The 18,645-nt window shown below is 43.0% G+C and overlaps 1 protein-coding gene across 1 annotated transcript; it reads left to right on the plus strand.

Annotated features, from left to right (window-relative positions):
* Positions 1-12,924: 12,924 nt before the first annotated feature.
* On the plus strand, positions 12,925-16,343 carry LOC125532801 (uncharacterized; the record flags this gene model as incomplete). The annotated part of the gene is made up of 4 exons (XM_048696706.2): positions 12,925-13,467; positions 13,625-13,718; positions 14,284-14,341; positions 14,841-16,343. Coding segments are annotated over 4 exons (705 nt in total), but the record flags the coding sequence as incomplete, so codon positions are not given.
* Positions 16,344-18,645: the final 2,302 nt, after the last annotated feature.

Here is an 18,645-nt window from a genome sequence, read left to right on the forward strand (position 1 = left end):
CCAATGAATGTCCCGAAGGCCAGAATGGAAATGGCAATGGAAGCTCTGGGAAAAAGCCGAACCCTTTCAATAGGGGACAGGTGAACCACGTTAATGTGGAGGAGGTTGAAGATCAGCCTGATGCAGTAATCGGTAAGTTTTGGTTAAGTCAATTACCGCACTCGTTCTTTTTGATACTGGTGCATCGCATTCATACATATCAAGGGGATTTGTGGAAAAGTATAGCTTGTCCACTAGGATTCTTAAAACGCCTATGCTAGTAAGCTCGCCAGGAGCAGAGTACATGGCCAGACAAGGATGTTTCCAAGTACCATTAAGTATAGGAAGGCATGTTTTCCCAACGGATTTAATTATTCTGGAGTCCCAAGGTCTGGATGTGATTCTTGGTATGGATTGGCTGTCGATGTATGGAGGAAACATCGATTGCGCCAGTAAGACAATTTTGCTTACCACACCAGAAGGAAGAAGGATCAAGTATGTATCCCGGCATGTGCCAAACAGGACACAAGTAAACTGCCTAACAGGAGTTGTGCAAGAGGAAGTACCAGTGGTGAAGGATTTTCCTGATGTATTTCCTGAGGAATTGCCAGGCATGCCACCGGATAGAGACATTGAGTTTTTGATTGAGTTATTGCCAGGTACAGGCCCAATATCGAAGCGACCGTACCGGATGCCAGCAAAGGATTTGGTGGAAATTAAGAATCAGATTAAGGAGTTATTGGATAAAGGTTACATTCGCCCAAGTTCTTCACCTTGGGGATCACCCGTACTTCTAGTGGAAAAGAAGGATGGATCATTAAGGATGGTTGTAGATTATCGGGGATTGAATGAAGTAACCATCAAGAACAAGTACCCACTGCCAATGATCAACGGTCTGTTTGATCGGTTGCAAGGAGCTAAAGTGTTTTCCAAGATCGATTTGCGATCAGGGTACCATCAATTGAAGATTCGGGAGCAGGACATACCTAAGACAGCATTCACCACGAGATATGGATTGTATGAGTATACCGTTATGTCATTTGGATTGACTAACACACCTGCCTATTTTATGAACCTGATGAATAAAGTGTTTATGGAGTTTTTGGATAAGTTCGTCGTAGTGTTCATTGATGACATCCTGGTTTATTCAAAGAATGAAGAGGAGCATAAGGAACATTTGCGTTTGGTTTTGGAGAAACTAAGGGAACATCAGTTATACGCCAAATTCAGCAAATGTGAGTTTTGGTTGAAGGAAGTTGGATTCCTCAGACACGTTATATCCGGAGAAGGTATAGCAGTTGACCCCACTAAGGTTGAGACTGTAACCGAATGGGAATCACCAACGACAGTTGGAGAGATCCGGAGTTTTCTTGGACTCGCAGGATACTACCAGAGGTTCATTAAGAACTTTTCAAAGATTGCAAATCCTATGACTGAATTGTTGAAGAAGGATACTAAGTTCAAATGGACTGAGGAGTGTGATGCTAGTTTCCAGGAGTTGAAGAAACGCTTGGTTACCTCACCAGTATTGATTTTGCCAGATCAGACCAAGGATTATGAGGTGTATTGCGACGCTTCACGTCGAGGACTTGGAGCAGTGCTTATGCAGGAAGGAAGAGTTGTTTCGTATGCTTCACGACAACTGAAGCCTCATGAGTTGAATTATGCCACGCATGATTTGGAGTTAGCAGCCGTAGTGCATGCATTGAAAACGTGGAGACATTTCCTCATTGGAAATCATTGTGAGGTGTACACGGATCATAAGAGTTTGAAGTACATTTTCACTCAGAAGGAGTTGAACCTCGGACAAAGGAGATGGTTGGAGCTCATCAAGGATTATGACATGAGATTGCATTACCATCCCGGAAAAGCTAATGTAGTAGCTGACACATTGAGCCGTAAGAGCCATGTCAATACTCTAATGACGGGGAAAATACCCAAGGAGTTAGCAGAAAACCTTCGTGAGCTATGTTTGGAAATAGTTCCGAGAGGCTATGTAGCAGCATTGGAGATTCAGTCAACATTGATGGATAAAATCAGAGAAGCTCAGAAATCTGACAAGGAGATTGCTACTATAAAAGAGAAATTGAGCGAAGGAAAAGCAAAGGGATTTCGTGAGGATGAGCACGATACCCTATGGTTTGAGGACCGTGTTTATGTGCCAAATGACCCGGAGATCAGGAAGTTGATTTTGCAAGAGGCACATGATTCACCGTATTCGATTCACCCAGGGAATACCAAGATGTATTTGGATTTGAAGGAAACATTCTGGTGGACCGGAATGAAGAAGGATATTGCAGCATATGTAGCAATTTGTGAAGTATGTCAGAGAGTAAAGGCAGAGCATCAGAAGCCAGCAGGATTGTTACAACCATTGTCGATACCCGAATGGAAGTGGGATAAGATAGGCATGGATTTTATCACAGGACTACCCAGGACAAAATCAGGCGATGACTCGATATGGGTAGTAGTTGATCGTTTGACAAAGGTAGCACATTTCATTCCAGTTAAGACCACTTACACCAGTGCCAAGTTGGCGAAGATATACATGACTAGGATCATTTGTTTGCATGGAGTTCCGAGGAGTATCGTATCAGATAGAGGAACCCAATTTACCTCAAAGTTTTGGAATCAGTTGCATGAAACTTTAGGAACCAGACCAGAGTTCAGCACAGCTTTTCATCCACAGACAGATGGACAGACCGAGAGAGTCAATCAGATTTTGGAAGATATGCTGAGAGCTTGTGCACTAGATTATGGATCTAGCTGGGACGATAACTTGCCATATGCAGAGTTTTCTTATAACAACAGTTACCAAACCAGTTTGAAGATGGCACCTTTCGAAGCTTTATACGGAAGGAGGTGCAGGACACCGTTGTCATGGGACGAAGTTGGAGACCGTCAATTCTTTGGACCAGATTTGATTAAGGAGTCTGAACGGAAAGTTAAGTTGATTCGCGTTAGGCTCAAGGTAGCCCAGTCCAGGCAGAAGAGCTATGCAGATTCTAAACGCAAGGAGACAGTCTACGAAACCGGAGACCGAGTTTATCTCCGAGTATCCCCACTTCGAGGAGTTAAGCGCTTTGGAGTTAAGGGAAAGTTAGCACCGCGTTTCGTTGGACCGTATAAGATCTTGCAATGTATGGGAGAAGTCGCTTATAAGTTGGAATTACCAGAGGGACTGTCAGGAGTTCATGATGTATTCCATGTTTCTCAGCTGAAGAAATGTCATGCCGAGATGGCAGAGGTACCGCTAAGTGATACCGTGCCACTCGAAGCAATTCAGTTGAAGGACGACTTAACGTATGAGGAGAAGCCAGTCAAGATTCTCGATTATGCCAGCAGAGTTACCCGCAGCAAGGTTATCAAGTTTTGCAAAGTTCAGTGGAACCACCACTCAGAGGATGAAGCCACCTGGGAAAGAGAAGAAGATTTGCTCAAGGACCACCCTCACCTATTTTCTAGCCAACCCGAATCTCGAGGGCGAGATTCATCTTAAGGGGGGTAGGTTTGTAACATCCCAAATTTGCAATTTGGAATGTTATACACTAGATCATCATGCATATCATATTTTCATGCATTTTGGTTGATCCTAGAAATTTCACGCAACTCAAGGACCTTCGGAGAGAGTTGGAGATTTCGTTATTTTCATATTTGAGAGTTTTCTCAAATTTGGAAAAGAGGATCATTTGATTTATTTATTTCATCTTCAATTATTTTTCCAATATCAAAATGAGAGAGGGAATAATATGACTTTCCCAAAGTTAGGAAAAATGAAGATCTAATGAATAAATCAAATTTTGGTTTTGCCGGAGTTCTTTTGCGTTTTATTTGGATAGGGAAAAATGCGCGTTTTCAAAATTTGCATTTTAGGCCCGGAGAACAGTTCATTTTGTTCGACTCATTTTTAGGAGTCGGGGAAAATTTACTTTAGATTTTTCGGAGTACGTTTAGATTTTCTTTCTTTTGTTTTTCTGTGCGCGTAACCGATTTTTTTTAAAAAAGAGGGACGCAGGCCCAGCCGCCTGGGCCAAGGCCGGCCCAGCCGCGCGCGCCGGCCGCCAGCCCCGCCGCCAGGCCGAGTCCCAGCGGGACTCCAAGCCGCCGCCGCCTCCCCTTGCCCCTTCCCCAGGCAAGAGACCCCCTCATCCTATATAAATACCAACACCCCCCCTCCTCCCCAAGCCGCCGCCGCCTCTAGCCGCGCCGCCACCCGCGCCCAAGCCGCCGCCGCCGCCCTTGCCCCGCCGCCGCCGGAGTTCCGCCTCGCCGGAGGTAGCCCCGCGCCGCGCCTCTTTTTCTTTCCCTGGTTCGGTTTTTCTTAAAAGAACCGTTCCGTTTCTTTTCCGTTTTCTTTCCGGCTTTGTTTCGGTTTTCTTCCGAAACCCTAGATCGGTTTTCATTCTTCTTTCAGACCGTTCGTCTCAACGAACGTGATCACCGATTTTTCCCGGTTAACGACGCCCGTTCGTTTAACTGTTCATCTCTTTCTTTTCGTCGGATTTATTCCGCGATCGTGATCTCAGATCCGATCTTCGTTCTAGTCTTTCTTCCCGCTCGTTTATCGGAATCAGGTGATTCAAGCGCCTGGAGTTTCGTCTCGAAACCGCCGTTCCGACTAATCAACTTGAACAAGTTTTTGCCACAATAAAATTTGACCTAGTTTCAACCTGCTAGAACCGAGTTGTTTTCTTTCGCCGTTTGTTTTCCGTTTCTTTGTTCGGTTCGTTCTTTCTTTGCCAACCGGAGTTCTTAAGTTGAAATTTCTGGTTCGTTCTCTTGTTCAAGTTTTACCTGTGCATTAGATGAGTACTTATTGTGTGCTTGTTGTTTGTCTGTGATAGATCACCCGGATTGCGCCGCTTGTTACTTCGAAACCCTAGGTCTCGCGGATCATCAGCAAGGCAAGTAACACTTTGATCATACCTTTTCTACAACCCATGTTTTATTGCATTAGATCAATCCTCTCACATTGCATGATTAGGATCTAATTAAATTGTGGGATGGGAAGTAGATGAGGTAGTACCTATTACCTGTATTATTATGAAACCTTTGGGAGTTACTTCTACGTTTGCTTCTTATGCCATGCTATGCTAGTAGACGTGGATTGGGTGAGTGATATCCATGACAAATGTGAGATTGATAATTTAATGGTTTACCTAAGGTGGCAACTTAAACACACATCTGGGTGGATTGAGGCACCTAATGTCTATCAGGACTTGCCTGTTTTTATTTCGGACCGCCACCCAGGCTCAAAGGGATCATAAGATCATTCATGCTAGTAACTTCCGTGTGCAGCCACAAGCCATTATGGGCTCTGGCATAGTTGATTAAGTCGTGCGAACTCTTACGGGTAGACTAGCAGATGTAGGGGAAAGTAGGTGTACCGGTCTACCCACATGTAAGGTGCTAGCGCTTCTGAAAGACTGTGTCTCGGTCATCCGTCTTCTCAAACACCCTGCAGTGCGAGAAATCAAACGGGGGTGATCGAGTCTTGTGGGGAAAAGTGCGCAAACCTCTGCAGTGTACAAACTAATCATGATTAGCCGTGTCCCCGGTTATGGACAACTTGAGTATCTAGTACTTGAATATCATGTGAATCTCATCACGTTACTTCTAATTAATGTTGTTGGGTTTTAATTGTTCACTTAATTGGGATCGGAATGCTGTCAACCATTCTCGATGTTTAACAACCACCATGATAGTTAAATAAATTTATTCCTTTGCAGTAGGGAAAAACTGGCTTTACACAAAACTGTAACCATAGAGCTTTCCACCAGCCATATATGCATGTAGTATAGCTGTTTCATTCCATTACTCTCTATGTGTTACATTGACAGCATATTCCATGTGCTGACCCGTTTTCGGGCTGCAACTTCTCATGTTGCAGACTTTTCAGACGACGAGTAAGGTGCTTTTAGGTCGTGGTTCTATACTCAGTGATGCCGTTGGAGTTGATGGACCCATTTATCTTCCGAGTCTTCCGCTGTTATCGTTATTAGATGGCCTTAAGCCATATTTATTGTAATAAGTTCTCTTTGAGACATCGATGTAATAAGTGTGTGATTGCAACTCTGCTATAAATCCTTCGAAGTACTGTGTGGTGTCAGCATTACTGATCCAGGGATGACACCGGAGCACAGTAGACTTGATCCATTCGGGTCGGGTCGCCACAGGCAGTATGGCAGAGTGAGTGCTTTTTAGACACCTAAGCTTATCTAGGACAGGTTGTCCAAGGTCAATGAGGGAGTCTCAACACAGCGTGACTCTTGAGTTGACGTTCTTCGAAATCTCTTCAACCGCTTCAAAAGAATCGACAATGAAAATGTTCAGCAGACATTTGATCACCTCACTGACATCTCAAATGAGCTTCAAGCACTTGGTGCCACTGATATCACCGAACATGAGGTGGTGAAGAAATTGCTGAGATCGCTTGATTCCTCATTTGATACCTTGGCATTGATGATACAAGAACGTGGAGACTACAAGTCACTTGATCCTGCCGATATGCTCGAGAGACTAAACACTCATGAGTTCCAGCTTGCTGAGAAGAGAGATCTCTATGGACCAAGCTATGGTAGATCACGGGCTCTAAAGGCCAAGGCAGTGTCTGAATCTGATGGTGAAGATTCTGACAGCAGCCTTGGTGACCCTAAAGAACTGAGCCAGGAGCTAGCTATGCTCGTTAGGAAGTTCCAAAAGTTCTCAAGACGTGGTCGCTTTGGTAAATCCTCAAGAAGTGGTGACTTGATAATAGATTCCTCATCCCATGATTACAAGAAGAGACTCTGCCACAAATGCAAGAAGCCTGGACACTACATTCAAGATTGTCCTCAGTGGGAAAAGGGATCAAAGAAGAAGAAGTCAAGGATTACAGTTCTGATGATTCAAAGAAGAAGAAGAAATCTTCAAAGTCCTCGTCATCAAAACCTTCAAGGTCCTCATCTCACAAGAAGAGCAGCTCCAAGAAGGCTTGGGCGTTCATTGGCAAGGAAATGTACTCTGAGGCTGAATCTGAGGAAAATGAGGAAGAGGAGGAATCTGAGGAGTCAGACTCTGGTGTGGCGAGCCTAGCCCTCGCTACCGCGTTCCTCAGCAAGTCCATCTTCAACTCTGAAGAAAAGGGCCTCCCCAACACTACTGATGACGGCGATGAGGACTATGCTCCCACCTATTGCTTCATGGCAAAAGGCTCAAAGGTACTCAAATATCCCTCCTCTGAATCTAGTGAGGATGAATCTGATGAAAACCTCAAACCCATCTATTCTAAACTTGCTAAGATTGCTGTGAAACTACAAAAGGCTCTTGAAAAGGTTCAAAACATGCTAGATAAAAGTGATGATATGTTGGGCGAGGAAATGGATCACACTAAAATCTTGACTGAAAATCTTCAGAGACTTCAGTCCAAGTTTGACAATCTTCAAGGTCATCATAACACTCTCCTATCTGATCATGAGAAGCTTTCTTATGAATTTCTTCAAAGAAAGCAAGATCTTGTGCAGTTAAGAGTGAGTTATGAAGATCTTCAGAAGGAGCGTGATTCATTACTTGCTCAACAGATCAACGCTACCCATGATGAATTTGTTCCTCCATGCTTGAAGTGCATTGAACGTGAAACTGCTAATTCTTCACCTGAATGCTCAAATACTTCCATTGCTGCAAATTCTTCAAATGCCTCTGCTGTCACTAATTCCTCATCTGAGGACATTGCTAGTATCAGATGATGCAGGGCTGAAGGAATTGTATATGACAGGCATGTACAAAAGCCTCAAAGGGCATCAGGCTCTTTGTGATGTGCTTAAAAAGAAGATCCTCAACAGGAACCCTAGGAAAGAGGGTATTGCCTTTGAGAGGAAACTCAATGCTGATGGGACCTACTGGAAACCTGAGCAGTATCCCAAAACCTCATGGGTTGCTGCAAAGCGACCTTCAGTGGATCCATCTACTCTATCTGGATTTACATGTGAATCTTCATATTCTTCTGATGAGTTATTTGACTCCAATTATAAACTGTTCAAAACACAGAATGGTGAAGTATTTGCTAGATATGTTGGCACTAACTGCAGGAACGGTCCTCCTATGAAGAAAATTTGGGTTCCCAAAAGGTGCCTTGAAAATCTTCAGGTGAATGTCATCATGACACCACCTGTGAAGAATAGGAACCCCAGATCAAATTCTTCATATGGACCAAATTCTTCATATGGATCCAAGTCCTCATACGGACCAAACTCCTCACATGGATCAAATTCCTCAAAAGGATCAAAGTCCTCATATGAACATCATCGTGCTAACCCGTCTGTTTCGCAGGGAAGATCTAAGGATTATGGATATGTGCATTATTCTTCAAATCATTATGTTCATAAGTCCTCGAAGAATTTGTCTGCTTACTCTTATTCTTACCCTAACCCCTCTTATGTGAAACGAAGTTGATTGGCATCTATGCCACCTTTCTCTTATGGAGCCCGTAGAATGATGAACTCTTTGCCACCCCTTTAGATGTGGGTGGTGAAGAAAAGGAACTAATCTCTTATGCAGGATCAGGTCTCCAGACGAACTTAATCGTCTGAAGAATTTGCTGGAGACCTGAATGTGTTTGAAAGGACGCAAGCTAATCATGAAGAAATGAATTTTCCTTTCTCACGTCCTCATAGTGCTTTATCTGTTCTATTGCTTGATGAAATTGATCTGATGAAATTGATATCATATTCTTCACTGCTGAAGTATATGAGTCCGTAAGTTGCACTAATTCATCTGCAGGATGATCAACCCAAAGCCATTGAGTGGGTCCTCGATAGTGATGTACAAATCACATGACTGGTGACAGGAGCTTATTGATGGACTCTGCTTTATCTCCATCACATCTGAAGCATATCACCTACGCTGACAAAGGCAAAAACAAGGTATTGGGTCTAGGTAAGATTGCAATCTCAAAGGATCGACACATGGACAAAGTCATGCTTGTCGAGTCCTTCGGGTTCAACCTCATGTCTGTCTCAATGCTTTGTGATGTTGATATGGTTGTTGTCTTTGGCAAGTATCGTTGTGTTGTGATCATGGAAGCTGACAATTCCAAAGTCTTCGAGGGCTTTAGGAGAGGAGATTTGTATATTGTTGATTTCTCTACAGGACCACAACCTGCTACATATCTACTTGCAAAAGCTTGAGAAGGCTGGATATGGCATCATCGACTTGGTCATGCTGGCATGATGAATTTTCACACGCTCGCGAAGAAGAAGCATGTCATTGGCATTGAAAATGTCAAATTCCTCAAGGATCACTTGTGCGGAGCCTGTGAAGCTGGAAAGATGACCAAGGCCAAGCATCTAGGAATACTATCATGACTACTTCTCGACCATTTGAATTACTTCACATAGATCTCTTTGGCCCTACTCACTATGCCACATTTACTAATGCTGCATCCTTATATGGCTTTGTTATTGTTGATGATTATTCTCGATATACATGGGTCCATATCATCACTTACAAAACTGAATTGCTGGAAGTTGTCAAACGATTTTCATCGAGGGCTTCAACCAACTTTGGTGTGAAGATCAAGCACATCAGAAGTGATAATGGAACTGAGTTCAAGAACACCGGTCTTGATGACTATCTTGATGAACTAGGTATTACTCATGAGTTATATGCTCCTTATACTCCTCACCAAAATGGCGTCATGGAGCGCAAGAACATGACTCTTGTTGAGATGGCCTGCACTATGCTTGATGAGTACAAGACGCCTCCTCGCTTTTGGCCTGAGGCAATCGATACTGCGTGCCACATCATCAACAGGGTATATCTTCACAAATTCTTCAAGAAGACCGCATATGAACTCCTTGCTGACAAGAAACCCAATGTGAGTTATTTCGAAGTCTTCGGTGCTAAATGTTGGATTAGAGACCCTCATCACAGTTCTAAATTTGCACCGAAAGCACATGAAGGTTTTATGCTCGGTTATGGTAAGGACTCGCACACCTACAGAGTCTTCAACATCTGTCATCACAAGGTTGTTGAAACTGTAGATGTGCGGTTCGGTGAAACTAATGGCTCGCAAAGAGAGCACCTACCTCCTGTGACAGATAAAATACCTCCTAAGGAATCTATTAAGTTCAAGGCTACTGAGGATGTCATTCCTACTGAATAATCTGCTGAAGAAGTCATTCCAAAACACGAGGAACGTCATGTTGATGCACCTGAGGAAAATGGTGCTGAAGAAAATGCTGATCAAATTCCTCAACGTCAACCCGCTCATCCTCACGTTGTAAATGAAGTGCAAATTGAGAAAATCATCAGCGACATCAACATTCCAGGTCCTCTCACACGCTCAAGAGCTTCACATTTATCTAACTTTTGTGGGCACTTTGCTTTCATCTCTATCACAGAGCCCACTAAGGTAGATGAAGCATTTCTGGAGCCTGAGTGGATTCAAGCTATGCAAGAGGAATTACATCAATTCAAGCTCAACAACATCTGGGAACTGGTTAAACGTCCAGATCCTCGCAAGCACAATATCATCGGCACAAAGTGGATCTACCACAACAAGCAAGATGAAAATGGCCTTGTGATGAGGAATAAGGCACGGCTTGTAGTTCAAGGCTACACACAGGTTGAAGGAATTGATTTGGATCAAACTTTTGCACCTGTTGCTAGACTTGAGGCTATTTGCATATTACTTGCTTATGCTAACCATCATGATATCATCTTATATCAAATGGATGTGAAAAGTGCATTCCTCAATGGTAAGCTTGAGGAAGAAGTATATGTTGCTCAACCCCCAGGTTTTGAAGATCCAAAGCATCCTGACAAAGTCTTCAGATTCAATAAGACCCTCTATGGCCTCAATCAGGCCCCACGGGCGTGGTATGATACTTTGAAGGAATTCCTCATGAAGAAAGGCTTCAAACCCGGTTCACTTGACCCAACTCTTTTCACTAAATCTTATGATGGTGAATTGTTTGTGTGCCAAATATATGTTGATGATATCATTTTCGGCTGTATTGACCAACGTTACCGTGATGAATTTGCTATATGATGATTGAAGAATATAGCATGTCTATGATGGGAGAATTGAAATTCTTCTTAGGTCTTCAGATTCGTCAACAGTGCAATGGCATATTCATATCTTAAGAGAAATACCTCAAGGACGTATTGAGGAAATTCAGCATGCAAGATTGCAAAGGAGTCAAAATCCCTATGCCCACAAATGGTCATCTATGCACTGATGAAAATGGTATTGACTTCGATCAAAAGGTATACCGCTCCATGATTGGTTCTTTATTGTACTTGTGTGCATCTAGGCTAGATATTATGCTTAGTGTTTGCATGTGTGCCCGATTTCAAGCTACACCAAAGGAATCACACCATAAGGCTGTGAAGCATATTCTTCGATATCTAGCTCACACACCAACACTTGGATTGTGGTACCCCAAGGGCTCGGCTTTTGATCTCATTGGATTTTTAGACTCTGACTATGCTGGTGATCGTGTGGACCACAAGTCAACATCTGTCACATGCCATTTCCTCGGACGATCTTTGGTCTGTTGGTCCTCGAAGAAACAGAACTGCGTATCACTGTCTACTGCTGAAGCTGAGTACATTGCTGCTGGTTCTTGCTGTGCTCCACTACTATGGATGAAGCAAACACTCAAGGACTACGGTGTCAACATGAAGAATGTGCCACTCTACTGTGACAATGAGAGTGCCATCAAGATTGCTCATAACCCAGTTCAGCACTCGAAGACAAAGGACATTCAGATTCGTCATCATTTTCTTCGCGATCATGTGTTGAAGGGCGACATCTCTATTGACCATGTGAAGACTGAAGAACATCTAGCTGATATCTTCACTAAGCCCTTGGATGAGAAGAGATTTAGCAAGTTGCGGTGTGAGCTAAATATCCTAGAATCATCGAATATTCTTTGAAAAGGACACTCATCCTAACACTTATGCAAAATTGATGACTTAGATGTGCAACACATGAAGAAACATTTTTCTTCAATCAATGAAGAATAACACTCTAAGTGTGAAGAAATTAACGAAGAATTTGATTCTCAGAACCCAACGAGAATTGTACCCGGTGTCTGAAATCATCATTCTTATACGGTGGGTCACGCCACCACAAAATGTTGAAAATCTTCAATTGAGTTTTTTCTCAGTTCTTTGAAATTCCTTAGTTGTTTTTCAACTTGCATTGTTTTCACCATTTCCGTCGTTTTTTCTTCATTGGCTATATATATATATATATGTGAGTTTATGTCCTCTACAGCATTCACTTATTGCTATTTCTTCAAGTTGCTTGTTCTGCTAAGTGAATGTGATCGGACCCTTCCCCCTCTATGCTAAACTCAACCTAGTCTACTCACAAATTCTTCATGTGCGTTCTATTTGAATCTCGTTCAAAATCTTCACTGTGTTCTTGTCAGCTAAAGAAGTTGCGAACGAAACTTTAAAACCTATCTTATCTAAATTTTCGGCTTTGCCGCTCAAACCGTTCCGCATTCTATGCGATGTTTATCTATTCACCCACGATCGCACATGATCGTCACCTCTCTATACGTGGGTGACACATGTCAAGCGAATGAGAAAGGTCAGGGGCACGTTCGTCCTATTTCCTCGGGCGAGCGGTTTTTTCACTTCGGCTATAAATACCCCTCTCCCTTCCTCACTTCACTTTTACTCCGCTCGATCTCACTCCCTCGCGCTAGCTTCCCAACCCTAGCGCCGCCGCTACCACTACAACACAACATTGAATTGGGGGCAATTAACTCCCGGGAGAAATACGAGAATAAGGGCAAATCATCTGCCGGGAATCTTATTACTGCCGGTAGGAATGCATAAGGGCGGAAATTCTGCCGGTAGAAGTTAAGCAACAAGGGCGCACACACTGCCAGCAATGATGTCCACATCTTAAGTCGTAAAATCTGCCGGGAGAACTGAACTACGGCCCGCTATCTGCCGGGCCTGTCCGTGGCGCCAGGCCCAGGTAATTTGGCCCAAACGCGCGCATTGGCGCGGGAGAGCGCGCGACAGACCAAATTCTTTCACCCATCACCCAAAAGAAAAAGAATTACAACCGTGGCCCGAGGGCCTCCACCCGACCTATTCTGCCCCAGATCGAACCCTTCCACCAAATCGAACCCTCGCTCCTCCTCGACCGCCGCCGTCGCCGCCCCCACCCCTCTGCCGTTGACCACACCCTCCCTCTTGGCTGATCTGTGCAACCCCATCGGGATCTATGGCGGCAGTGCTTGGATCTCGGCGTCGCCTCCCTCCAGACGCATCTGGTGTGCGAGATCAAAGTCGCCTCCCTCCCTTCGACACCACCATCAGAACTGCTCGACACCGCCGGTCGCCTCCCTCGCTTCTACACGGCGACGAGCATGGGTGGATTCCCCTCATGGCTTCCTCCCCGCGAACGGCGACGCGGTGCCTCCTCTCCACTATGCACGTACAACACGCTCCTTAGATCTGTCCTGGTGGAAACTCGACGAGGTAAGATCTGTGAACCTCTCCTTCTTTGCTCGATGAGAACTCACGGCGGGATTTGTCCAGTTGTCTGTACGAAGCCAGATTTCCACTTCCACCGAGTTACTACTAGGCTCCAAGTCTTCCTTATTGTTTTTTTTCTTTTTCTACCAAATTGATGCAGGTGCTATTAGGGAAAGGATTGGAGACTGGTTCTAGTAGTGGTTGGTTTGTTCGAGGATTTTCTAGTGCTCATGATTTGCAAATGGTTCAGCGAGGTTAGTGTACTTGTAATCTCATATTTCATTTTGTTATCTTAATATGCAGGTATATGTGCTATGATTTGTAAAATTTCATTTGCTTGTATACACCCTTTTTAGGTACATGGATCAGTCTTTATTTATTCAGGTTCAGACATTGCAGAACTGAATATTTTATAAATGCAGCGCTCTATAAAGTTTTTGGTGCCTGCATCTAGAAGAGCTAAATTTATGGACATGAATGTCGATTTGATATTAAAATTTGCTCTACACAAGTAGCTAATATTTCTACTCTGATTTATCATCTAGCTAAATGTTTCATAGCAGTTCAATACTGAGGTAACATATTTTTTTTCCTATTGGTAGTTGCTAACAAAATACTTATATAGTATTTTTTCGAATGTAGGATTAAACATGTAATATCTTTTGCGGCATTTTTGTTAGCCTATGCCTCGCTCTTCTTAGACAACAATACTAGCAGTTAAGGTACTGTTGTCATCTCTGTATTAGATAGAACTGTTCCTCAGTGCCAAAACATTGTTTTCTTGTTAATAGCACTCATAATTGCCTACTACTGTTTCAGTACTGGCGTCTAGCAACCTTGAAGCCCACAGTCGACCTGTAGGCCACATCTCTCTCAGGTACAATAAAAAGATCGCAGTTAACTTGATGGGTGTATCATTATTGATGCCTCCTAATTTGTGTGATGAGCAAATGTGTAGATTGTGTGTGTAAATCGGATATGCCTTGGGTTATCCTCCATAATAACTCGAGTTTGTAATGTTGTTTCGCAAGAGTTGATTTCTATATGTGTTGCAGAATGTGTTGTTAGAGTAAGAGGATTTAAGTTTCGTGTGCTAGCCACTATGACCTATGAAGATGGATTGGTAGTTTTTTGTTAACTAAACAATATGACATCAGTCTTTATGCCTTTTTATGGGCAAGTGATTCCTGCAATTAGTTACTCCCTCCTTTGGGTGTACATGATTTGCTTGTCACTCAAAACACTTGTTATGGCACACTTACTGGTGAGAAATCCATATGCCTGATGCCTGAAGTAAAAAAATGTACGAATTTTAGTTCTTTTTTCATTGTTTCAAAGTTTCAACCTGACCAGTGACATGTCTATGTTTTTTACAGTGTTGCATGATGTGCTATAAAGCAAGGCAGATGATCTTCTTTTCTCCATTGTCCAACATTGAAGCTTTTCTTGCCCATCAGCACACACCTCATTTAGGTTCATTTCCTATATACTGGTTAGAAACTGCTTCATACTTGCTCTAGGTGTACTTTGATTAGTGTAATCTCCTTGCCCCATCATCGACAAGGTTATATGATTACGAGAGCTTAATAAATTTTGTGATACGCGTTCATTTATTAACTAAATCATCAGCTTGCTCAATAATACTTTTAGGTACTCTAGTGTGTTTATGGCTGATGAAATACGCTTTGTTTAATAGGATTGGAGACATTTCTGATGCTTCGGTGAAAACACCAGACCTATTGTAAACTCAGTCCAGTAATACAAGTTAGCATTTTGTCTTAATCATTCTTGGAACTAAAAAGGAAACCTTCTTCTTGTTTGTTCTACACCACTAATCTGTTTAGCCATCCTTGAGAAAGACTCGATGGTTAGACATGAAAACTTTATTTGTTTTCTCCTTTTGCTTCTCTGGTTTATTTTAAATTTAATCTAGGTTTAGCTGTTTGCAATTGAAAAAATGTTTTTCAGGGCTTCCTGCAAATGTTGTTAGGTACTGTACAACCAGAAATTTAGAAGGGAATCACATTATTGAAAAGGGTTGACAGGAATGGAGCATCACTGCTTAGCACGTCTACAGAAAAAGTGGGCTTCGTATGTACAATTGTGCATATAGCTTAGGTGAACGATTTCTGATTTGCCGAACTCTCTTTATTGTTAAGATAAGGGGAATAACTATATAATGCTAACATTTCCATTACTCCTATAACTATTGAATCTAATTAGATCTGTTTTTATTCTCGTGTTTGCCTGCTATGAAAAATGAGGTTGGGTACTAGTGTGTAAATAGGCAGAGTGATAAAAAGTGATTGCTTCCTTGTGGATCTGTTTTTACATTGTAAAAATTTATTTTTATTCTCATGAATATTGTAGTATTTTGTGTGTATAATAAAAAGTGATTGCTTCCTTGTGGATCACGTGCTAATGTACCCCTTTATACCATTTTTATTTATCTTTAGACTAATTTAACATGTCTTATCTTTTTATAAATATAAAGTTTATTTGCAGATGATAAGTCTTGTGATTGTGCGCCTTCAGCTCCTTTTATAGGCCTTCAAGTACCTGGCACACAGTTATTATGCGCCAATGATAATTGAACTCCACACTGCTTCTGTTCCACTTGGCCTTCGTTTCACTCTTGCGCCAGCGGCGCAATGGGTGGAATCTAGTGTACAAAAGAGTGAACATGTAATTTGTCTTCCTGGACATGGCTGTAGCCATGCGCTGTGCATAACCATTTGTGTAGCTCAGTTTGAAGATACAAAATATTGTTTTCTTATGTAAATTTTGTGTACCATTGTAGCTGAATGCTACTGAACACATGTATGGATGTGGAAGTACAGAATTATCAGTCTATGAATGTTTCTAAACTTTTAAGGTTTTGGATGAGTCTATATGTAACTTTGATTGAAGTGTATATATAAGTTGTGACATTTGTCCAAATTAGCTGACATGGATAATGGATATTAAATTAGAGATATGTTGAACAGTTTGCAAGTGAAATCAACCTGATGGCATATTAACTGCCGGGTAGACATGTTTGTGCCGGCAGTTTCACAGCCGGAAACAATAGTTCACGTGTCACCACCAATCTGCCAGGAGAAAACAAACTGCCGGGAAATGGAAGCGCCGGGGGAGAGAAACTGCCGGGAATAGTTTATCTGCCGGGAGAAGTAATCCTCGGCAGTCGTTCTTGTGGCAGTTCTATCTGCCGGGAGAAACACTGTCCCGACAGTTTTTCTGCCACCTTAATGGCCTTCTCCCGGCAGATTATGTGTCATTGCATCAATGTTGTGGTGTAGTGTACCACCATCGTCGCCGGTGAGGAAGAGCTTCACTGCCTCGACCTCGTTGCCGCCGTACTCACGTTGGAGGCGGATTTCTTCACTCCGCCGCCGCTGTAGCTGTCATCCTCAGCCAAGTTAGGGCGTGGAAGATCTGAACCAACGTGCTTCAAATCTTCACTTCCTAGTTCGTCGTGGGTAATTAAAAGTTATTTTTACTGCCCTTGTTGATTCTGATGTTTTCTTCAAATCTTCAAAAGGTGTTTATTCCTCAACTCTTCACACTCTAAACACCTCACATATCATCTGTTCTTGATCTGTTTCTCTAAGAAACATTTTTCTTTAAGATTCCTTAATTGTGTGGATTTTCAAATCTGTACAACTCTGGAACCTAAGTCAAAGAATGCTTAGTGAAATTCTTCAAGACTCATCTGGTCAATTTCCTCAAACTTTTTCTTTTTGCAAAAACTTCTGAGAATGCATATGACCTCTCCAAATTCTTCGCACCTATACTCTGTTCACAGGTACTCATGTCCGCTGTTGAATCACTGGGTTCTCATCAACTTAAATCATTTGCAGCGTTCCTCGAAGAAAAGTTGCATACCTCTTCAGAGAACTCAATTGTTAAAAACCCCCAGCTGAAGAAAATGACAGATGGCAAGAAACCTCAGAAGGGAGGAAAGAGGCTGGAAGTCAACACTGCTTTTGAAATCCCTGAGGACATATACAAGGATTATTGCACTCCTGATGAGGCCACTCATGGAAAGGAAACCAAGAATGAGCGCAAAGTGCGCATCCAAAGAATAGAGAGGAGATGGGCACGGGAATGCAGGGAATACAGATATGTCACTCCCAAGTATATGAAGAAATTCGCTCTTCATCCTCCATGCCCAAGACCTCCATTGGCACCAGGCCAAGAAGCTGATCCCTCCAGCGTAAAGCGTGGTGAGGATTATCCTGATGAATGGGCCAAGCGCCAGGCCAAGCTTGCCAGAGTTGCTAAGGAAGCAGTGAGGAAATTCAATGAAGACTCTGCTGCTGCCACTTCTGAGGCCTCTGCAAGTAAGCCCGAGAAGGCTATGCCAAAATAGCCGGCTCATAAGCCAAGTGCTTCTACTCAAATGCCCTCTCAGCCAAGTTCCTCAGCTATGCCCTCACGACCAGTTTCTTCAAAGCCCTCACGGCAAATTCCTCAACCCTCACCTGCTCCTCCAAAGTCCTCAGCTGCTCCAACCAAATCCTCAGCACCTATGCATCTCACCACATGCCAAAGGACAGTAGACGTCTCTATTGCCTCAGGAGCATCTGCTAGTTCCTCAGCACCGCTGCATTCTTCAACTGGTCCCACTCTGTTGAAGACCAAGGCAACTGCTGGACAAGGCTCTCGACCAAGTCCTCAAAAGAAGCAGGTCGCTTTTCAAGTACCGTCTGATAAAGACGAAACTGATGATGAAGAACTTGCTGAAATCATCAGGGACAGACAAGTCAGGGCCGCTAGAGCCAAAGGCACAAGTGTGCCTCCGCTTTTGGATCCAAAGTTGATCCTTGATTACATTGATCTCTGGCACAAGGACCCCAACACTCCCATGCCTGATTTCAAGTTGACTCCTGGCCAAAGTCATATGTTGACTCACTTCATTCAAGAAGAGAAATGGAAATTTGAAAAGGCCAGGCAAATCAAGAAAGCGCAGTACAAAAAGGAGCGCTTCCTGAAGAAAAACGTTGTCTCTATGACAACTAAAGAACTCGTCAATATGCAGTCTGAGATCAAGAAACTCAGTGATGAATTTGACGCATACCATGCTGATTGGCTGGGAGCCAAGGTTCGTTTTGTGAGACTCGCTGACAACTTCACCTCCAATGTTGCTGCCCAATCGCAACAAGAAATTCCTCAGGCTGC

Source organism: Triticum urartu, chromosome 1A (genome assembly GCF_056163025.1).
Source record: "Triticum urartu cultivar PI428250 chromosome 1A, HENAU_Tu73, whole genome shotgun sequence".
Taxonomy (NCBI): Eukaryota; Viridiplantae; Streptophyta; class Magnoliopsida; order Poales; family Poaceae; genus Triticum; species Triticum urartu.